The sequence below is a fragment of the Myxine glutinosa genome, chromosome 14 (assembly GCF_964187855.1).
Source record: "Myxine glutinosa chromosome 14, kmMyxGlut1.1, whole genome shotgun sequence".
In the NCBI taxonomy this organism is placed as follows: Eukaryota; Metazoa; Chordata; class Myxini; order Myxiniformes; family Myxinidae; genus Myxine; species Myxine glutinosa.
Genome location: NC_136274.1, coordinates 59,650,045 through 59,674,435, shown reverse-complemented (window position 1 = coordinate 59,674,435; position 24,391 = coordinate 59,650,045). Strand labels below are relative to the sequence as shown.

At 44.7% G+C, this 24,391-nt stretch overlaps 1 protein-coding gene across 1 annotated transcript in view; it reads left to right on the top strand.

Moving 5' to 3' along the window:
* LOC137439819 (fibronectin type III domain-containing protein 4-like) overlaps positions 1 to 24,391 on the top strand; it is a 103,092-nt gene that overhangs the window by 27,169 nt on the left and 51,532 nt on the right. The window contains exons 2-3 of the mRNA XM_078768319.1: positions 5,413 to 5,528; positions 20,336 to 20,522. Coding sequence (XP_078624445.1) covers positions 5,413 to 5,528; positions 20,336 to 20,522 — 303 coding nt within the window. The remainder of the gene's footprint in view (positions 1 to 5,412; positions 5,529 to 20,335; positions 20,523 to 24,391) is intronic.

Here is a 24,391-nt window from a genome sequence, read left to right as displayed (position 1 = left end):
GTTTGTGTTTGTGTTAATGGAGGTTAAAGGTGGTTGGTTTGTGTTAATTCTAGTGGAAACTCTCGCTGAAGTAATTTTCGTTTATTTTTATTTTTTGATTCGATTTGAGAGTTGAGATGATTGATTTTTTATTAATTTTATAATTTTATTTTTATTGATGTTGGAAACAGGTAATGGGATGCTGAGAGAAGGATTGAATTTAATTTGAATTGGACTGGATTAAATGGGATTGAATTTAAAAATTGAATATTGGATAAAATTGGATCCACTTGGAAAAAAGTGGATTAGGAAATTGGAGACCTGTAGACCAGGCGCTCCCAGGAGACTTGTGGACCAGGTGTTCCACCAGAGGAAAAAGACCAGGTGTTCGTGGAGCACTTCACCTGCAAGAACGCCTTGGAACCAAGGTGGAAGGGACCAGTCCAGGTGTTGCTGACTACACCAACGGCAGTCTTTTGCGAGGGCAAGACTTCGTGGATCCACGCCACGCACTGTAAGTTGGCCATACAAGCACCAGACACCACACCCCCCAGAACACAGTAAGGATGGGCCTAATCATAGGTACAATACTATTGATAGCGACAGCAGCTAGGGGAAACTCCGATTCCAATAGATGCGAAAACGAAACCCGACACCTCACCGTAACATGGGGACAAAGAGTATCACTACCATGTTTCGAACAGAGAGCCCTGCACACAAATTGGGTGAACATAAATTGGCTAGCACTATCGGCAGGGCCTGGACGCGTTGGCATGATACTACAAAAGCAACGAGAGTTCCGGGAAGACGGGCAAGCTAGCATTAAGACCTTGGCCCAACCAGGATACTAATGGGGAACCCCTGATTTTAAGCTACAAACACGCACGCGCCTAGAGAAAGGCATGACTATGCAGGTCCGGTGCAGCGTCTGGACCCCTGGCGCGGCCGGTGGCGAAAAGAACTACATACCATGCATCGAATACATACTCACGCCACAACCCCAGGATAAGGCCCCAAAAAGAAGGGTGAAAACACATATTGGAAAGTGGCCAGGGAGGTGGCAACAATTCAAAATAGGACACACTGCTGGTCGTGCATGCGCTTTCCCCAAGCAGGCACCACAGGAATACACATGATAGTGCTACCTCTGTCCCTCAATGACCTCTGCTCACAACCTATCGATTCCCCATGTTTAGTCACCACGCTGGAAAGAGAAGGGGTTGACAACGGCAAGAGTTGCAATCGACAATTTAATTATCGCCCGTCAATGATTGCCCATGTGGCCGAGAGGCCTGCCCCCGTCTGGGTCAAACCACAGAAAGGGAGGGTCTGCCTCCAGGGTTCCGGCCACTTGCGTATGGGAGAATCAGAATGCGCCTACACTCTCCCCGGGAAGCTGGGACAAGGGAGCTCGGGGATTACATTACGAATAGTACTGCAAGATAAACACAACCACAACATAACGGCTATAACATTCTCTAGGGGGGTTAGTAGGATTAATGGGGTGGTAAAGGGACTCCAGGGCTTATCCACCCACCTGGTCCCACCCCATGGGACAATGTTTATATGCGGCGACAAGGCTTACCCCTATTTACCAAATAATTGGGGGGGCACATGTTATCTGGGTTCAGTCCTTCCTGACGTTGAGATACTGGATGAGCTAGACCCAAAGTCCTTGGACAGGCGTTATAAGAGGTCAGTCATGAACGAAGATGGAACCACTAAACTACACGGGAGCCTAGGGGAAAAGGTGTTTGGTTTCTTCTTCCCAGGAGCGGGCACAGTCATGGATAGTTTCCGGATAGACAAATTGGCTTTGGCCCTAGAAAAGGTGGCAAACGACACCGCTACGGCTCATGACATACTATTGGATCGATCGGATCGCGCGCGAAAATTCTTATACATTTAGCTGGCTCACTGACTGGTTCCAGGGATGGACGGGCACCATAGTGAAGTGGTTATTGACCGCACTGGCTGTGATAATCGGGGTAGTAATTTGGGGGGCACTAATGAAATCTCTAGTCCTCCTCTGTATGAGAAAGTATTTTACAGGATGGAAAGTGAAAAAGCCGCCGACAACGACTATGGTTCTGACCACAGAGGCCGTCGACCTGAACGGGTCCTTCAACAAGGCAGACGTGACCGGCGCTCCAGAAAATTGCATTGAATTTTGTGACGACTGTGATACTTGTGTGGATCCCATGTGGGAACTGGCTGCTGCCTGTAACGGTGTATGTGATGACTGTGATACTTGTGCTATAAACCCCTTGCGTGTACTGGCTAACGCTGCTTATGTATTACAAGCTGACAGCTGCACGCCCCCTTCTGACCCAACTATGGATCTGATTGCGACACTGGGTCTGGCGGTTGAGGGACCCGACGCGGATGTCCTAGACCCGCAAGCCGACCAGGCGCCCATGGGAGACTTTGACATAAAGGAAGTCCCTCTCTTTTCTTCAAATGTTTCGGATCTCTTTGATCCAAATGTTTCGGATCTCTTTGATCCACATGTTGCGGATCTCTTTGCTTCAAGTGATTCGGATTCGGATTTTTACGCTCTGTACCCTGACCAGGAAATTGAGACACAAGATACTGACGACATTTTGTATTCCCCAGAACAGCAACACGTGAGGGACCTCATGGGCATGACCGTTGATTAACTTCGAAGATCTGCAAGGACTGCGTCTGCAAAGGGTGGGGGGAGCCAGTTCCGCAGGGGAAGTGATGCACCCTCTGGCGGAGCAGAACCTCATCTGGACCAGACGTCTTCGTTGTGGATCCGAAACGTTAATGAACTTTCATGTTTTGAGCCCTCAGGCTCCGAGCACGCACCACACGACACGTTCGCCAAATGCACGGGCGAGGCGCTTTGGGCGCACGATATGCCCTTGGGAGATACCCGCATTACACGATGGTCTTTCAATAAAGCCCGATGTGGCACGTTGTCTCTTGAGATACTTTGTCTCGACGAGACAAGAGGAAGGAATGTCAGGTCTCAGATTTGTTACTGCTTAATGCTCAATTATAAATGCCAGTTGACTGACGTATTACCACGTAAGCTATGTTATAAAATGCTGTTCTATAATGTTATTTCATGAGTTAATAAAATGTATTCGAACCTTAGGTAGGCTGCTTGAATCGTAGACATAAATCCTTTTATAAATTGCCAAAAACATTAACTGTTTTGTTTAATGACAGTGACGCCTGAGTTACAATGAGGTTTTTGCTTCGCTTTCATTTAAAATGAGGTCATGCTGGACAATGGTATACGTGTGCTTTTTTCGAGGCTGGTCATAAAACCACGCCCACATGCGCTTGTTTTTGCGTAATGCCAGTAGAATGACATAAACCTATCGTTAACTATATATATTTTGTTTTAATCTCAGCAACGCATGACTCTGTATAAACATGCTTTGGATTACTCATGTACACAAACCCATAAAATATATGGGTTTGTTTGGCTAAGCATACACTCTTCTCTTTGTGAGTTACAGTTCTGTTTTCTCGGAGCCCAGAGAAACAATTGGTCCAAATGATAAGGAAAAGCTGACTCCCCCGAATGATAACGGTGGGAGGAACCTCTCCCAGTGTTGTTTGTTCCCTCGGAGATTTCCTGATAAAACGTGTCCCTATATAAATGGACTGGGAATCAATGTGTTTTCAGGAAGGCTTGACGTGGCATGTTCTTGCTGTAGATTGCTGTAGACGTCGGCCTCCTCCGGATCCGTATAAGTTGGTTATTAATAAAGCTGCGCCATTTTTCAGGCTATTTGTGGACTTCTTTTGCAAACGAAGAGCTGATTCTTCACATATATATATATATATATATATATATAGTTTGCTCAGGCCAAACATGTTACATGGATGTTATCCAGTCTCAAAGCAATTTCATGCAAAGTTTGCCAGTCCACACATCTTTGAAGCCAACTTGTTTGCTTCGTTGAATCATTGATTGCACCTTTCGGGACACACATTGCATTATGGATTATGAGACGAGTTACTTTTTGGTGTACAAAGTCAAGGCTCGTGGAAAAACAAGGACACAGAACAAAAGGAGCAGCAAAATATGGAGGAATGGGAACATCAAGAGCAGGGCCAAGGGAAAAATAGATGTAGACAGACAAACATGGGATGCGTGTACGTGGCAGACAATATGGATACAGGAGCAAACGCTAAGGAAGGAAAAAAAATTGAAATTTGGAAAAATGTGGAATTTGGGGTGTAGGAGGGTGGAAGGAGTTTTCGGGGGTAGAAAATATCATGGTTTTGGATTGGGATGCTCTGAGGTCGTGGTGAACAGCTGTCATTTGAAGACCTAGAGGAAAGAATGAGATTGAGGAGAATGTGGAAGTTGATTCTACTGGTGGGGAAAAAAAGGAAGGAATGATTGGAGGTGAGTGGTGATCCTGGATTTTGGGAGTTTCACCAGAAGGAGGTTGCTAGTGGACTGTGTGTGCGCTGCAGAAACCTGGAGGAGATAGGTCACGGTAAGGCAGAGGGTACAAGACCAGACAGGAGGTGGTAGAAGATAGAGAGACAACTGAGCTGTCTGCGATGGGAAAGTGATAGGCCCATAGATTCAGCGCAGGAGATCCAATGGTCTTGAAGGCCTTGGTTTCTATGGTGTCAAGCTGAGCAAGGCGTGACGCTGGGGAGCCAGCCCAGAGGGGAGAGCAGTACTCCATCAATCTGCGGATGGAAACCTTGTATGTGGATAGGAATTTACGTGTGCCACATTCGATTCAAAAAGGAAGGACTTGGTACGATGCAGGATGCCCATTTTGGCAGCTGGGTTTGCAGACCAACTTTGAAATGTGGTTTGCTCCAAAAAGATCAAGCTGATAGTGAGACCCAGGAGTTTGAGTGACTGAACATCAAAAGAATTCAGGGATTTTAAAATTCTGTAGCCCACGTGAAAGTAGGAAACCTTTGTTGGAGCTGCATTACAGAAAGAAGGTGTACGGCCTCATGATTTGATGTCGCATTTCCGAGGATGAGCCACCATGTCCTGAGGATAATCAACGTGACATTACATACAAAATCGAGATCACCACATCGTTTTGCATTTTCTTAAGGTAATTTCCATGACAGAAAGCAAGGAACTTTATATTTTCTTTGGATTTCTACCAGTTCCCCATCTGTTCCACAGCTAGGGAGTTTCTACAAGTCCTATAGGTAGTCAACAACAAGCGCAAAGTACTCACCTTACAAAAAGAATCTCCAAAAATTTATCCAGAGATCCAACAGATGTGAGAAGTTTTTTTTTAGTCAGATTGAGAATTTATTTTAAGGATGCTAACCTCAGATCATCTGATTCCAATACTATATTATATGATATATTATAGTGTTGCAAATCCATTATGCTCTTCTATCAGTATCATTTTGATTTAATGCTCAGTACTTTGTTAACCTTTAAAAGAACTATGCCAACAGGAGATGCACCGATTCCCGAAAACGTGAGCATCACGCAGAGTAGAGTCTCCACGGCCAAAGTCAGCTGGGATCTTCCGCAGGATGGCAACGCCATCGGTTACATTATAACGCAACAGGTATGGCTTCAGCCGACACGGTATATCATTCCGAATGAGATTACTGCTTTTCCTTTGAAGTTGTCATTTCATCTTTTCTTCCTCTACAAGTTTCCGAGTTGAAGAACCTGAACGAAATAGGCTGATTTCTTTGAAATCCGGATGCGGTTGAACGGAAGAAGCAAATCAAGTTGTTTGTTGCTGAGTGTTCTTGTTTCACCGAGTTCCAATTTGGAATCAGGAAGTAGAAGAGTTGTTTTCTTTTACCTCATTAACATTTACCAGGGCCTTTCCAAAATGGCATGTAATTGGTGAGGAATCTTGCTGCCATTTCGCCAATTTGGCTCACGTATTGAAGAGGCGAGCATTTAATCGGCGAGTATTTAATAGGCGAGTATTTAATAGGCGAGTATTTAATAGGCGAGTATTCAAAAGGTGAGTATTTAATAGGCGAGTATTTAATAGGCGAGTATTTAATAGGCGAGCGTTTAATAGGCGAGCGTTTAAAAGGCGAGTAGTTAATAGGCGATTTAATAGGCGAGTATTTAATAGGCGAGTATTTAATAGGCGAGCATTTAATAGGCGAGCATTTATTAGGCGAGCATTTATTAGGCGAGCATTTAATAGGTGAGCACTTAATAGGTGAGCATTTAATAGGTGAGCATGTAATTGGCGAGCATTTAATAGGTGAGCATGTAATGGGCGAGCATTTAATAGGCGAATATTTAATAGGCGAGTATTTAATAGGCGAGTATTTAATAGGCGAGCATTTAATAGGCGAGCATTTATTAGGCGAGCATTTATTAGGCGAGCATTTAATTGGCGAGCATTTAATAGGAGAGTAGTTAATAGGCGATTTAATAGGCGAGCATTTAATAGGCGATTATTTAATAGGCGAGTAGTTAATAGACGAGTAGTTAATAGGCGATTTAATAGGCGAGCATTTAATAGGCGAATATTTAATTGGCGAATATTTAATAGGCGAGTATTTAATAGGCGAGCACTTAATAGGGGAGCATTTAATAGGCGAGTATTTAATAGGTGAGCATTTAGTGGGCGAGCATTTAATGGGCGAGCATTTAATGGGCGAGCATTTAATGGGTGAGCATGTAATAGGCGAGCATTTAATAGGCGAGTATTTAATAGGCGAGTATTTAATGGGCGAGCAGTTAACAGGCGAGCATTTAATAGGCGAGTATTTAATAGGGGAGTATTTTATAGGGGAGCATTTAATAGGCGAGCATTTAATTGGCGAGCATTTAATAGGCGAGCATTTAATAGGCAAGCATTTAATTGGCGAGCATTTTATTGGTGAGCATTTAATTGGCGAGCATTTAAAAGGCTAGCATGTGATAGGTGAGCATTTGATAGGCGAGCATTTGATAGGCGAGCATTTGATAGGCGAGCATTTGATAGGCGAGCATTTAATAGGCGAGCATTTAATCGGCGAGCATTTAATAGGCGAGCATTTAATCGGCGAGCATTTAATAGGCGAGCATTTAATAGGCGAGTATTTTATAGGCGAGTATTTAATAGGCGACTATTTAATAGGCGAGCATTTAATAGGGGTGCATTTAATAGGCGAGCATTTAATAGGCGAGCAATTAATAGGCGAGCATTTAATAGGCGAGCATTTCATAGGCGAGCATTTCATAGGCGAGCATTTAATAGACCAGTATTTAATAGGCGAGCATTTAATGGGCGAGCATTTAATGGGCGAGCATTTAATGGGCGAGCATTTAATGGGCGAGCATTTAATGGGCGAGCATTTAATGGGGAGCATTTAATGGCGAGCATTTAATAGGCGAGCATTTAATAGGCGAGCATTTAATAGGCGAGCATTTCATGGGCGAGCATTTAATGGGCGAGCATTTAATGGGCGAGCATTTAATGGGCGAGCATTTAATGGGCGAGCATTTAATGGGCGAGCATTTAATGGGCGAGCATTTAATGGGCGAGCATTTAATGGGCGAGCATTAATGGGCGAGCATTAATGGGCGAGCATTTAATGGGCGAGCATTTAATAGGTGAGCATTTAATAGGCGAGCATTTAATAGGCGAGCATTTATTAGGCGAGCATTTAATAGGCGAGCATTTAATAGGCGAGCATTTAATAGGCGAGCATTTAATAGGCGAGCATTTAATAGGCGAGCATTTAATAGGCGAGCATTTAATAGGCGAGCATTTAAGAGGCGAGTATTTATTAGGCGAGCATTTAATAGGCGAGCATTTAATAGGCGAGCATTTAAGAGGCGAGCATTTAATAGGCGAGCATTTAATAGGCGAGCATTTAATAGGCGAGCATTTAAGAGGCGAGCATTTATTAGACGAGTATTTATTAGGCGAGCATTTAATAGGCGAGCATTTAATAGGCGAGCATTTAAGAGGCGAGCATTTATTAGGCGAGCATTTATTAGGCGAGCATTTATTAGGCGAGCATTTATTAGGCGAGCATTTATTAGGCGAGCATTTATTAGGCGAGCATTTATTAGGCGAGCATTTAATAGGCGAGCATTTAAGAGGCGAGCATTTAAGAGGCGAGCATTTAAGAGGCGAGCATTTAAGAGGCGAGCATTTAAGAGGCGAGTATTTATTAGGCGAGCATTTAATAGGCGAGCATTCAATAGGCGAGCATTTATTAGGCGAGCATTTATTAGGCGAGCATTTATTAGGCGAGCATTTATTAGGCGAGCATTTAATAGGCGAGCATTTAATAGGCGAGCATTTAAGAGGCGAGCATTTAATAGGCGAGCATTTAATAGGCGAGCATTTAATAGGCGAGCATTTAAGAGGCGAGCATTTATTAGGCGAGTATTTATTAGGCGAGCATTTAATAGGCGAGCATTTAATAGGCGAGCATTTAAGAGGCGAGCATTTATTAGGCGAGCATTTATTAGGCGAGCATTTATTAGGCGAGCATTTATTAGGCGAGCATTTATTAGGCGAGCATTTATTAGGCGAGCATTTATTAGGCGAGCATTTATTAGGCGAGCATTTAATAGGCGAGCATTTAAGAGAGAGCATTTAAGAGGCGAGCATTTAAGAGGCGAGCATTTAAGAGGCGAGCATTTAAGAGGCGAGCATTTAAGAGGCGAGCATTTAAGAGGCGAGCATTTATTAGGCGAGCATTCAATAGGCGAGCATTCAATAGGCGAGCATTCAATAGGCGAGCATTTAATCGGCGAGTATTTAATAGGCGAGCATTTAATTGGCGAGTATTTAATCGGCCAGCCATCCCCGCTACCCTGGACAAATCCTGAAATTCCTGCCATGACTTTCTGTGTCAGATAAGTGACCCCTCCAGGCTTATAACCCGAGCCAAGAAAGTGCTTCAGCAGATCGGACGCTTCGCGAAGAGCTTTTATGCTCAGGGCAGGATGCTCTTATTATGATAAACAAAAGGAAAAGCTCTTATTCAATTATCCATCCATTGGCAATTAATTGTCCCCCGTCGCACCGCGGAGCGAAATGGGGACTCTGGTTATCCTTTGGATTCCAAGGGCTTTTGACTGGACTTTTGTTCTATTTCGATTTGTCAAAATGAATATTTATTTTGCTGCTCACCAACTCACATTTTAGCCTCATACCTTCCCTATTGCTCCAATGTCAGAGCATTGACCTTCTATGCATAACTCAGAGATTGTATTGTTATTTTTATAAAGTGAATAAGTATATTGAAGCCACAGATTGCTCAATTACACCTGTGTCCTCATGAAGCAGAATAGGAAGAGTAAGAGAAGAAGAAGAAGCAATGCTGCATACAATAAAAAGTATGGGTTCTTTACAAAACGAGGTAGGGTGCGTGTCCTGCTGTGAGTTTCGCTCGATTCTCACTTAATGCACAAATGGCACGAAAAGCAAAAACAGAGTGAAATACACATCTGTTGCATGTAGCACCACAGAACGATCGGCACTAATGTGGAAATTTGCAAATAAATATAATATATAGCATCACTTACCTTTTATTTTCAAGATCCGTGAGCTCTACTTAAGAGCCTTGTTGGCGAGGTACAGCAATTGCTTGTCTCGGATGGGCAGTCGATTCTTGGCAACAAAAAAAAGGAGAAGAAAAAGAGCCATTGCCAACGAATCCTTTCTGCACATGCTTCGCATATAAACCTCAAAGCATTAGCAGGCAGTAAAGATAGTCGCAACCTCACCTGTGGTGAGTTTCAGGCACCTGCAATATAAAAAAAATCACTCATTCAACCAGTTTGAATGGCGAAAAAGAGTCATTCTGCTCTTTTGTGTCACTGTGTGTACCACAATGAGCATGGAGAAAAGAAAGAAAACCAAGAATTGTCTGAGGAGGTCAGACACAATATTGTAGCAAATCATGGACAATCTAAGGGCTACAAGTCCATCTCCAGAGACATTGATGTTCCTGTGTCCACTGTATGCAATGTTATCAGGAAGTTTAAGGCCCATGGCACTGCAGCCAACCTCCCTGGACGTGGCCACAAGAGAAAACTTGATCGAAGATTGCAGCAAAGGATTGCTCAAATGGTGGAGAAAACACCTAGACCAACTGCCAAACAGATTCAAGCTGACCTTCAGACACAAGGTACGACAGTTTCAACTCGCACCATCCATCGACAACTCAATGAAAGGGGGTTATATGGTAGACCCAGGAGGACCCCACTGCGAAGAAAGAGACAAAGGAAAGTTTGACTGAAGTTGCCAAAACACACATGATCAAGCCAAAATCCTTCTGGGAGAATGTCCTGTGGACGGAATTGACCAAATTAGAGCTTTTTGGTAACACACATCATCTTTATGTTTACAGAAAACAAAATGAAGCCTTCAAAGCAAAGAACACCTTGCCCACAGTCAAACATGCCTCTGGCACTGGGTGCCTTGAATGTGTGCATGGCATCATGAAATCAGGAGATTACCAAGGCATTTTGGAGCGCAATGTTAATCCCAGTGTCAGAAAGCTGGGTCTCCGTCTGAAGTCATGGGTATTGCAGCTGGACAATGACCCCAAACCCACTTCAAAAAGCCCCCAGGGATGGTTCAAGACAAAACTCTGGACTGTTCTAAATTGGCCAGCAATGAGTCCAGATATAAATTTCATTGAACACCTGTGGGGAGATCTGAAAACAGCATTTGGGAGAAGGAACCCTTCAAATCTGGGAGAACTGGAGCAGTTTGCACAAGAAGAGTGGGCCAAACTGCCAACAGAGAGGTGAAGGAAGCTCATTCATGGCTATAGGAAGTGCTTGATTGCAGTTATTTTGTCCATAGGCTGTACAACAACAACAAGAACAGGCATTTTAAGGCCATTTTCCCTGCGAGAGCTGGCGTTAGCTTTGCAGGCCCCATGACAATCTTCTCCATTTTGCCCTATTTTCTACATCTCCCCTTGTTAACCCCCTTGCCCACATTTCTTCTTTCACTACCTTTATCCAAGTCTTTCTCAGTCTTCCCCGTCCTCTACCTCCTTCTACATTCATTTCCATTACTCTTCTCAACCAGCCACTTTCATCTTTCCTCAACACATAACCAAACCATCTCAAACAGTTTCTCTTCACAGCATCCATCCCATCATCTTTTGGTTATGTGTGCTTTGGTTATGCTCTATTCCCATCATCTTTTGCAATTCATAATTTGTCTTCCTCTCTCTCAACGATACTCCACACATCCACCGAACCATTCACATTTCCACCCTTTCCAGCCTTCGTTGCTGTTCTACTTTCATTACCCATGTCTCTCTCCCATAAATCATAACACTCTCACACATGCAGCATACACCTTTCCCTTCAGCTTCAACGAAACTCCCCTCCTCATCAGCACGCCACTCAGTTCCCGAAACTTCTTCCATGCACATCTCACTCCAGCAACCGTCGCCTAGTCTGATCCACCTTCTCCATTCAGCATGTCTCCGAGGTAGCAAAATGTTTTAACACCTTCCAGCTTTATGCCGTCTCCAAGATCCAACTCAACATTTTCTCCATCTGCAGCTCCCTCTGTGCACACACTACAGTTGAATGAAGCTGCCACACTGGTTAATGACCCTCTCAAACCACTACATATTCGATGAACCGACTCAGCGCACATTGTACATTGAATGGAGTTCACTCCGACACCCTTCCTGCACACAGCACATGGCCACTTCCCAGTTCTTTCCACCTCACCACATGCTTTACCACTTGCCATCACCTTTGTCTTTCCGATATTCACCTTCAGACCTTTTGCCTCCATACATTCCTTCCACTTGGTCATATTCTCCTTCAGTCCATCCATACTCTATGCAATCAACACCAGATAATTTGCATGCAACAACTCCCACGGTAAACCGTCCTTTACGTTCCGAGCCAGCACCTTCATCACAGCTACAAATAGCAGTGGACTTAATACCGACCCCTGATGCACTCCCACCTTCACCTCAAACTCACCACTGTTCCCGTCCTTCGTCCTTACACCTGTGCGCGCACTCTTGTACATTGCCATCACTACTCTGATCGACCATTCCTCCACTCCTAAGTTCCTCAATGCCAATGTCACTACTTCACATGGAACCCTATCGAATGCTTTCTCCAGATCAACAAACCCAAGAAAAAACTTCTTCCTCTTCTCCATGTACTTCTCTTGCAACTGCCTTACAAAATAAAAAGTGTGTCTGTCATTCCTCTTCCTGGCATAAATCAAAACTGCATTTCGTCAATTTTCACTTTCTTCCTTATCCTCCTCTCCAACACCCTTTCCAATACCTTCATGCCATGCTCTAATAATTTTATCGCTCTATATGAGCCACAGTGCAGAGGGTCACCTTTCCCCTTGTATAGAGGGACGAGGGTACTCAGTTCCCAATTCACTGGAATGCGGCCTTCTTTCACTCCCAGTTTACAGATCTCTGTCATTCTCTTCACACCCCAACTTCTCGCTACCTTCAACATATCTCCCACAACTCCCGTCGGCCATCCCACTTTTCTACTCTTCATTGCTTTTATCGATTCCTAAACTTCCTTCTCAGTTATTCAAAGATTGTGCAACCAAATATTTAGTCTAGGGTGTCAATAATTGTGTCAATGCCATTTCATTTTATTTTCTGATGTAAAAGGATATATTGGTGTACACTACACCCTATATTTATCACGACTTCAAATACCTAAAAATTAGAATCAGGTGCACCAGCTCAGGTGCAAATGATTAGAATATCGTTAGAGAGGATCTTGGAGGAACCTGTCTTATTTAAACCTCAGACATTTAGTTTGGTTTGCTCTTTGTTGTTGAAGTGTGCGGCGTCACCATGCCGAGATCAAAAGAGCTATCTGAGGCCTTCAGAAAGAAGGTTATAGATGCCTACGAGTCTGGGAATGGATTTAAAAAGATCTCCAAACAATTTGAAATCAATCATTCGACTGTCCGGAAGATCATCTTCAAGTGGAGAAGATTCCAAACAACTGCCAACTTGTTCAGGCCAGGCCGCCCCAGCAAGTTCAACCCGAGATCAGACCACAAGATGTTGAAAGAAGTCTCTAAGAACCCCAGAATGTCATCACGGTACCTACAGGTAGCTCTTGCCACCACATCCCTTTCAAATCCCCCCTTGTTGCCCCTCCCCTCCCAAACTCTCCCCTTGCCGCACCCCTACTAATCTCCCCCATCACTAATCCCCTTCAAATCTCCCCGCTCACCCCTTCCCTCCTAAACTCCCCCTTCACCCCTCCCCGCCTAAACTCCCCCCTCACCCCTCCCCTCCTAAACTCCCCCCTCGCTCCTCCCCTCCTAAACTCCCCTCATGCCCCTGCCCTCCTAAACTCTCTCCTCACCCCTTTCCTCCCAAACTCCCACTCACCCCTCCCCTTAAAATCTCCCCCACCCTCATTTTTTTCTCCAATTCCGCCCTCTCACCCCTCCTCCTCAAAGCGTCCTCCCCGCTTCTTCCCCCTTCCCCCTTCCAACTCTCACCTCCATCTCCCCCAACTTTCTTCCTTGCTCTGCGCGCCCCCTCATATAACACCTCACTGTGCCTCACCCAAACACCATCAAACCTTTTGTCCACCCCATCCTTCCCTTTCTCCTAACTATTCTGAAATCTCTGACACACTTTCAACAGCTCTCCCTACCTCTTCCACATCTTACCCCCCCCTCCCTCCCCCCCCCCTGTTCTGTATCCGATGCTCCCCATTCCTCTTCATTAACGGTATGGACCTCAAACATCCAGGGCCTTTTCTCAAACTTGACTGATCACTCCATACAGGTTGCTTCTGACAAACCAGATTTGATCTGCCTAACAGAAACTTTCCTCCTTCGTGATGTCTCTGATTCCTTAATATATCTCCCGGGTTACTCCCTCCTCCGGTATGATAGACCTGAGCCTCGCCCTGGAGGTGGGGTTGCTATCTTTATCAAAAACTCTTTTCCTCACTCACCCTGCACTACCCTCTCTCCACCTCCCACCACTTCGCTCCCACCTTTTGTTGATATGTGTGTTGTACCGTCCACCAAACAGTGATGACTCCATCTACATCTCGCTGTCTGACAATATGGACCAACCTCGATCTACTCATCCCAACTCTCTCTTCCTCATATGTGGTGATTTCAATTGTCACAATGCCAGTTGGCTGGGTGTGGGTAACTCTCTCACCAGTCATGGTTCCTCAGCAAAGGACTTCTGCAACTCATTGGGACTGACACAATCTGTCAATTTCCCGACCCGGATCTCAGTCAATGGGGCATCTTCTCTTCTAGACTTGGTTATTACTAACTTCCCTGCAAATGTCTGCTGGTCTTCCCTCTGCTCCAATCGGCTCATCTGATCATGTGCTTGTTAAAGTGGACCTCTCTCTGACCATTCTCGGAGAGCCTCCTCAGCATCGTCGAGTGTGGCATTTCACTCAGGCCAACTGGCATGGTCTTCAAGCAGCCATCAATCATCTGGACTGGTCTCTCATCTCTACCGCCTCTGACAACAACTCATCCTGGGAATACTTCCAAAGTAAATTGCTCTCTCTCATGCACAGATTTATCCCATCTCGTCTTCAGTTGTCATACCCCTCCTCCCGTCCATGGTACACGGAATCTTGTGGTGAGGCAGTTGCCCAGAAACAACTTGCCTTCGCCTCCTGGAAAGCAAATCCAATGGAAGGAAATCTCATTTCCTTTCACAAAGCCCGAAACAAGTATGTGTCCACCCTCAGGAGAGCCAGGAAACAATATCTCTCCACTCTCAAGACCGAACACTCAAACCTGTCTCCCTCTTCCAAATCCTGGTGGTGTCTGGTCAAATCTGTTTCTGGTGTTTGTTCCCCCTCCATCCCCTCTCTTACCTCAAACGGCTACACAGCTGACTCCGCACGAGAAAAAGCTGAATGCCTCAACTCTGTGTTTGCCTCTAAATCTTGAGTCCCAAACCAATCCCTCCCTGTACCCACTGCACCCAGTTGTACCCAGCTGCTCCTGGACTCTGTGTCCTTTTCTCCTGACAAGGTGGAGAAGTTTCTGTCATCCCTCGACTCTGATTCTGCAACTGGACCTGACGGCATCAACCCACAGGTCCTAAAATCCTGCTCTGCCACTATTTCATTCCCTTTCTCTGTTCTCTTCACCCTCTCTTTTGCTCAAGGTCATCTGCCATCACCTTGGAAATCAGCCAACATTACCGCTTTGCACAAAAAAGGTGCAAAAACAGATCCTTGCAACGACAGACCAATCAGATTTCTCCCAATTATCAGCAAAGTCATGGAATCCATCATTGCTTCGGATATCAAATCTTTCCTCTTCTCCAATGGCTTGATCTCTGATCATCAATTTGGTTTTAGACCAGGTCACTCTACTCTGGACATGCTGCTTCTGCTGTCTCAACAATGGAGGGAGGTCCTCAATGCCAAACAGGAAATTAGAGCTGCCTCCCTTGGCATATCACATGCCTTCGATACGGTCTGGCACCCCGCCCTGCTCACCAAACTCTCCTCCCATGGTATCCATGGAAATCTCCATGCATGGCTTGCGGACTTCCTCTCTGGTCATAGTCAACATGTGGCCCTGAATGGGTTTCTCTCATCTCCCCCTTCCTGTTCAGGCTGGAGTTCCCCAAGGCAGTGTGCTGGGCCCTGTGCTTTTTCTGGTCTTCATCAATGATCTCTCTGACTCTCTTGAAAATCCTCTCTATCTGTTTGCTGATGGCTCCACTCTCTGCCGCTCCATTCCTCATCCCTCAGATCGGCAGTCTGCAGCCTCCTTACTCTCTGCAGACCTGGACAAAATCACAGACTGGTCAAACAAGTGGAACATGTCTTTCAATCCTGACAAATCTCGCAATCTTACTGTGTCTCTCCGAAAAGATCAACGGGACAACAACCCTCCCATCTACTTTCTGAACACTCCTCTCCAAGAAGTTCTGTCGCTCAAGCTTTTGGCTCTCACTCTCTGCCATGATCCTTCCTGGGAAAACCACATTTCCAAACTGGCCTCCACAGCCAGTCGCCGACTGGGCATCCTCCGCCGTGTGAAGTCCTTCCTTGGCACACCTGAGCTCACCACATACAAGGCTTTCATCCGCAGCTCAATGGAATACTGTTCTCCCCTCTGGGCCGGTGCTCCTGCCTCACACCTCGTTCGGCTTCACGCTGTTGAAACCAAAGCTTTCAGAATCATTGGAATCTCTCGCGATGAAGCTAACTCCGAGGGCATTTCACCTACTCACCGCAAGCAGGTTGGTGGTCTTTCTGTCTTATATCGACTGCTCTCCGACCTTGCTCCCCCACCTCTCTCTGGGCTGTGTCCCCCAAATATTCCTACAGGTCGCACAAGATCTGCCTGCAACCCTCTTATGGATGAACTGCCAAAATCAAGACTCTCTGCTCACCTTCACTCCTTCGTTCCTTTTTTCTCCCGCCTCTGGAACAAACTCCCTCACTCTCTTCAATCCCACTCCTCCCTCCAGGTCTTTAAAACAGCTGTTCACCACCATCTCTTATCTTCCCCCATCCAAAACCTTGATCTTTTCTACCCCCACTAATTCACCCCAGATCCACATTTTTGAAATACCAACTTCTTTCCTGGAAGTCCTTGCAGTGTCCTTGTGTTTTATACTTCTCGCACCCCCACCTCCCCCACCACCTTCCCACGCCTCCTCCCCCCCAAGCCCTCTCCCTCCCACAGATCTCCCGATGTCCCTGCTCTCAAATGTTGTGTTTGTGTGCTCCCCCTTCTCTCCCCATCTTGTCTACCACTCCCCTTATTATATACTTTGTGTGACTGTTTGATTTTTTTTTTGTGTGTGATAAATGTTACCTCTTTCACGAGCCTCGATCCTGTATACGAAACAAAAAAAATCAAATGAAAAAAAATAAAAATCTCTTCAAGAGCGAGGTAGAAGACCAAGGTAATATTGACAGTGGGAAACAATTAGGCCCTTCGGCACAACCAGTGAGGAAATAGATGAATAGGAAAGGGGAGGAAACAAGCAAACAAGAGGATTGAGTGAGGAAGGATTAATGGGGATAATATAGGGTAAGTTCAGGATGTGGGATGACAGGAAGTGGCGGTGCACTGCTTGCTTGAAGCCCTGGAGAGAAGATTTGGAAGAATGGGCTGTCACAGGTAGTTCCATAGGTGGGAGAACTGAGGGTTAAAGGAGCCAGCCTGAATTTTGGAAGTTTCACCAGGAATCAGTTTTTGGAAGAACGCGTGCATCCTGGAGTTATTGGCAAGGATCGGAGGACTGAGAGAGCGGAGGGAACAACAATATTAGAGGGAAGAGACCATAAATAAAAACAAACCCATAAGAGACATAACCAACCATCATTTAATTACAGAATAATTTTAGTGCGACGTCATTTTTAACATGCTCGTATCTTATTGGGTAGTTTATGCTACGGTGTGCCGAAACTATTCATTAAAGTTTGTATTACATCATCCATCTTGAGCATCATGTGGTTGCCCATTCAGTGGAGTTCATCGTACGAGGGAAAGGTGGTGAAGCCTGAGGAATGTTGCTGCCATTTATGCTATTTGCCGTGCTTAAGCTGACGTTCCATCAGAGAGAATGTCCATCCTGACCTCTTGAAGCAAAATTGGAGAGGTAGAGAAAGGCTTTTCTCAAACATTAGATGAGCTTTCACAATTCCCAGTACCAAAGAGTGGAGATACAAATCATGCCGATAATGGGATTAGTGTGTTCGTTCCTGGGAGACAATCGGCGAAGCAAGTATTGCTCGATATGTTGGAATTTTTACATGAGCAATGCGCGATCATGTCCATGTAAATGTGGATCAAACTCAATATCTTGTGTGGTTTGTTGACCAGTTTCTCACCAAACTGCTCTCCCATCCGGGCTGACTCCCCTGCCTCGCACATCTTGCTCAGCTTGACGCCATATTTACCAAGGCCTTCAAGATCATTTTTTCGTGTGCATAGTCGAGGATCGCGGAAGAGCTATAAATTATTGGAATCTCCTGCAATGAAGCTGAATCTATGGGCCTATCACTTTGCCATCACAGACAGGTCTCTGTCTTCTACCACATCTTTTCTGGTTTTGCACCCTCTGCTCTTTACTTGCTTTGGCCCCACTGCCCCCCCCCCCTCCCCTGGTTTCCAGGCTTCTGCTGGGTGCGCATGGTCCACCGTCAACCTCCATCTGGTGAAACTACCTAAATCCAGAATCACTGCTCATCTCCACTCATTTGTTCCTCTTTTTCCCCCACCTGTGGAAGCAACCTCCACATTCTCTTCAATCTCATTCTTCCAACCAGGTCCTCAAGACAGCTGTTCACCACCATCTCAATATCGTTCCATGATCTATTCTAGCCTCGTTAACCAATCTCCTCCACCCCGCGCATCACCAAACCCACTGCCATCCAAATTTTCAGTTTTTCCCTCCTGAGCATTTCCTTCTTTATCATCTTTTCCTCCCTCATGCAGCCTATCCTGCCCCCCCCCCTCCCCATTCCTCCCCACACGCATTGTTTGTCCAAGTCTCCCTCCATCTTGTCCTTCAAATCTGGTGTTGGTGTTTCGTCCCTCTCTCTCTCTGGTGTTCCATTTACCATGTTATATCCTGATCCATTCAGTGTTCCAGCTCTTCCACGAGCTTTGACTCTGTATACAAAAAACATGGTTTTAGCCGACCTTCCATTCTCACGACATCTCTCACACTCGGACTTTCTTCCAAAACAAGAAAATTACAACGAAAGGAACGATTCATGGGGTTGAGCCGTTGTAACGTCATTGAATGCACGTCGGTTCAATAGGAGGAATATGAAGAGTTGCACATTTTGATTACACTACATGGATCAGTTAAAGGTCAGTCACAGATTCTGGAATGAGCATCACTTTGAGATTCCTTGATTATTTTGAGCAGCATTAGGTTGACCGACGTGAGGCTGCAGACAGTGCCTGCCATTCCTCGGTGTGATCCCTAATTTGATTCGGGTGAATTAAACATCTACGAGATAACAACAACTGCAAGCAAGTGTCTCAGATAAAGTTACAATCGCTCCTGCATCAAGGTTAGAGTTAAATACACCTCCCTCAAGGCCTTCCATCAATGAGATTTCCTCTGGTTTGGTAGAAATTAAAGGAACTTCCCCTCCTCCTCTCCTCATACCACTACCACCTACCAAAAATAATAAAGCTACCATGTGATTGATAAATATGGTTGTTTAAGGTCCTATCATTCAAGGGGAATGTTGCCGTTTTCATTCTCGCCATTAACGAGGCTACGGAACAATGACCAGCTTTCCCACTGCTGCCAATAGCTCTCAGTACTTGAGTCTAATCCATATGGATTTCCCCTCATTCATTGTTATTCTGGTGATGGGTGCAATGGTGGACGTTCTCTGAAAGCACACCACATTTCCGAGAGGGCATGAAGCTGGCCACTTCTTCTTTTCTTTTTAAAGCCTAAGAATGTTGAACATCCCAAACTCTTTTGATCACTCACATCTACTACATCAGCCTAATAATGTTTTCTCTCATAAAGGCCTGACCTCCATCGCCATTATCGGTGCAAACTGTGTTGCCTCTTTAACCCTTGGATGCAGTGATTGGGCCTCGGAGGCACACAAGGTTTTTTTGTTGCAAAAATTATGCTGTACAATTTTTTTTGGGGGGAATGAGCCTCATTTTCACCGACTTTCATGTTGTTACACAAAATTCAGTGACATAAAAAAAAAATTCATTCAGGCTCTTGGGAAAATCTTCATTCTTCACTTATAACACGAAAATCCAACACGAATGCAGGCCTGAGTCCTTCGAGGCCCCGCATAAATGTTGTTGTACTACTATGTTATATCATTATTTTCTTGATATGAACCTCATTATATGCTCCTATAACTTGGTTACAAATAATTAAGTGACAAAAATATGAAAATTTAAAAAACTTTACACGAATACATTTGTGGGGCCTCCGAGGCCCAATGGCTGCATAGGTGTAGGATTTTTCACAGTTGTGGACATATACATTCTAAATACAAGGATAGTGAATCATATTATTTGAGCAAATACTCCTCCATGAGCCTCAACCTTTTAGAGAAAAAAGGTTGAAAAACCAAGAACCCCAAAAAAAATTTGCAAAAAAAAAAGAAAAGATTCATTACTTGTATGGGATTCTTCCAACTAATATGATCAATGATTCACCTTTTCTCAGCAAATATACATCCATGAGCATCGACTTGGATTGAAAAAGGATATTAAAGAAAAAAAAATCTATAAAAAAAAAAAAATTACATGAATACATCCGTTAGGCCTCCGAGGCTCAATGGCTACATTTATGTAGGATTTTTGATGCCTGTATCTGAGGGTTAAGCAAACATCGTCGCGCAAAATGCAAAGAAACTGTCAATCAAACGTGCTTCCTTTTTTCCCCTCTACTCCCTCAGAAAAAAGATGGGAATTTTCAACGCCTCATCAAGGAAGTCAACACCACTGCTCAGGCTTGCTTCCTTTGGGGCCTGGAACCTGGCGTGGAATACATCGTGCAAGTTCAAGCCGTGACTCCGCACGGTGCCGGACCTCCAAGCCATCCCATCCTATTCCTCACGCTCACCGGATCCCAAGAAGGTGTCGGTGAGAGACAGTGCACCAAATAACTCATACCAAAGCGGCGGCGACATTTTTGTTATTTTAATCGAGTAGTAGAGCTGATGCGTCCATTTTGGCCTTAGTGGAGATGGAACATCTCCACTAAGGAGAGGGGTGAAGTGGGAACGGAGGTTGGGCGAACGGAGGTTGGGCGAGGGGTGAAGGGTAGGATTTATCATCTGTCCGAAATAAAATCATGACCCATTACTGCCTTACAAAGCAAGTGGAGTTAATTGACGTCACGGAAGTCTAGTAATGGTGTCATGGTTGGCTGTTCCGTTCCCACTGCACTAATCTGCATCCAGTGACACCCTTCAAATTCCACCTAATATCCTAGGGTTATGGTTAGCCTGGGGTTGGCTTAGCGGTTCGGGTGCCGGCTTGGGATCCTCGGATCCTGGGCATCCAGCCATTACGTGTGTCGCATGAGGCGACTAACAGGGTTGGTGGCAGGAAGGGCATCCGGCCATAAAACATTGCTTCAAAAAGGGTACCAAGGTGCCCGAAAAAGGCCAACCCCTGCTCTGCGGGGAAAAATGGCCTCTAAAGGTGGTTCTATCCTAAGGTTATGGTCAGGCATACAGAAGTGTTTTCCTTATAAAAGCAGATCATGAGGACGTATTCAACCATTGACCGCCCAATCAACGCTGTAATCTTTCCGATCATGTGGAGAAACTTTTCCCTCGGGATGGGAACTCAACGGAACTGAAAATATTGCAAGAGCAAAAAAATGTAATGCAGGATTTATCGACATTCATGAGGTCAGTTGTAGCGTATGATCTCAGATACTAATATGGACAATGATTGATCGGGCTCAGTGATGTAATAGATAGAGCATCCGCTCTGAGTCGGGGAGGTCGGTGGTTCAAAACCCTGGCCGAGTCACAACATACTTTAAAAAAAATAGTGTGTGCTGCTTCCTTGCTTGAAACTCAGCATAAACAATGCTGGGAAGGCAATGGCAAACCACCGAGGATAACCCTTACCAAGAAACTGCTTCGGCAGCATTGTTGTGCCGTAAAGAGTCCGCACATCAAAATCCAAATCAAAAACATATATTGGGCATCTGGGGGATTTTCCAGTGTAACAAGTGCAAAATGGTCTGTATGATGAAACAAAATATTTCTCATGTTTCTACAACGTAATTGCGAGGTGTAATTTTCTCCTTTTTTATTTCCCTGAGGCTGATTGCTGGGCCTGAGATAGAAAAAGCTATTATTCTAGTTCCCAGTTGCAAATGCTGTAAATTGGTAAAAGTAATATGGATCGTCCATAGAGGTGTGGATCTTCCATATTTTGACCAAGCAGTTGACTGATGATCCCTGGTGGCAGAAATGATCAGCAAGAATCAAGCGTTTGATGAGCCCCATCAGATGGGGAGATACATCATGAGGTCGAGGAGAATAACAGCAATCACATCCTAGAAGACTACAAGATACTCGTCTTTGCCCATTTTTGAAATTCTGACAATGCAGGGGTAGCGCACTTACCTTTGAGCAGCTACCACGGTGTTCAAAGATGTCCCAGACATTCTGGTAATGGAGTCATGCTTGTTTTTCAGTTGGGGCTTTGCAGCAGCCAATACAGATTTTCAGAATTGTTGTCCTCAAATATATTCCTTCAAACTATAGCTACAGCATGGCCAGGTAACTACAGGGTGACTAGGTGTATTGCCATAGTACACCACAAAAGCTGGTATTGCAGCATTCTCCATGACGGCACAATAAAAGGCACTTATAAAGCAAACGCTGCACTGCATTGTGGGAAAGACTATGTTAAAGCAGGTCAAGTTATCCATCATTGAACCTTCAGTTAGGCAATTCATGGATGTGACCTGTCAATCACTTATGCGCACTAGGTCGCATGTCTGTAGCAGTTGCGATGCATGTCTGAACCATATAGGCGTATAGGATTGAAACCTGCTTGGCGAATGTCCCTCAATATTTTCTTACATGCTCAGGGTACCCATGCCATGGGTACAAAATAAATCCCCCTCTCCTCCCGCGAAGGTGAGGAAATTTGCAATTTTCGCCTATACACATGACATACTGGCATAGTGCAATTGCTGTAACCATTGACCCGGCTCTGCCAGAGGGAACGGGTATTGAGGGTGGGCAACCCAGCTAACCCATTGACATTGGCCGAATTTTGGTAAAGGTCGCAAGAGAATTTCGGATGTTGGTCCAACATTGGCAAAAGTGACGTCGATTTTGCAACCTTTGTCCAACGTTTATTCAGTGGCAGGCATGGCGTAAAATGATGAGATGAGACAATGGACAAAATTACTTTGGGTGGTGTTTACTTTGGGCCACGGTAACTCAACGTCATTGTGTTATCTCGGAAACACAAATGCCAACTCTGAAAATAAATCATCTAAGTTAGGGTGTACATCCATATTTATGTAGCTTTGTTGGTATCTATTCAAAAACTCCTGCCTAAAACTACATCCTGTAGTAGTCCGTGGGCTGAGTAGGGTTTACATGCACCCCCCCCACAACTTAACTTCCCGGGTATGTCCATGTACCCCCCACCCTAGGGGTTAGGAAAAACCATGTTAACAGAAAAAAAACTCATTCCCAAGGTACCTCCCACGCATATTTTGATGTCACCCCCCCTGTGTCAGTGATTTCCGAAAATTAGGGGGAGGCGAAATTCAAATGGCCATAACTTTTTACCTCGTCATCCTATGGTTGCATATGACCCCTCAAAATGTTTGTCCTGGGACACTCTTTACAATGATATGTGTTATATGCAAATGAGGTCACTAATGAGGTCACCAGAGGTCAAACTATGAGGGAATGAGGTTTTTTTCTGTTAACATGGTTTTTCCTAACCCCTAGGGTGGGGGGTACATGGACATACCCGGGAAGTTAAGTTGTGGGGGGGGGGGGGGGCATGTAAACCCTACTCAGCCCACGGACTATAGTAATGATAATTGCCAGTGAAAATTAAAGACCTCCCACAGCCTGAAAATTATGTGTTTTCGGGAATTAACAAATATTTAGGATTTTTCCATAAAATGTAGGACCTTTTTAGGTATTTCCATGAGTTAATTCTGCATGCATTATGTGGGGTTCACAGCCAACATGCATTATGTAGGCCAGAGTTAATGGGACTGCAATCTATAGATTTTGAGGAGTTGACAGTTGAGGTTGAGCTGGGAAAAACATGGCAGGAAAATGGCACACGAGTGACCTTCGAGATATATTTGGGTTTATCAAACCGAACACGACGACATGATCAGACAATGAAACGGAACAATTTCTCACGCCAGGCAGACAATCGTTGCGAGATTATGAGCCCTAGGCCATTTTAAATGTTTTAATTAAGGAAGACCGAGAGGGGGAGAGGGAGGCAATGATTAGACATGAGAAAAAGCCCAAATTATGTTTTCAAAATGTTTTTATCACACTATAGAAGAGAGCACATTACTCCTAACTCTATAAGTGAATACAGCCATGCAAAAAAGTTGTTGCTTGGAAACTTTGTGCAAGCACGGCATGTACCGCCATTTCCCATCCTGAATTCAAAATTTAATAACTTTCACATTTGTAGCTAAATATTTCTTGAAAACCTATATCATAGCTCAAATCAAACTAGATGGTATTCATACAATACTTACCCTGCGCAGTCAACTTGTTGCGAGCCAACTCAACTGTTTTGTACATTTTTTTCTTTGATCCAATATGGCTGCCAGACGACGTGAGCGATGACATCATAAATTTATGTTCTCTAATATAATTGCTGCATAGATCACGCTCAATACATTTTAAACTGATCAGACTAAACTGATCAGTCAGATCAGACTGATCAAACTTACCCATCCCAACTCTCTCTTCCTCATATGTGGTGAT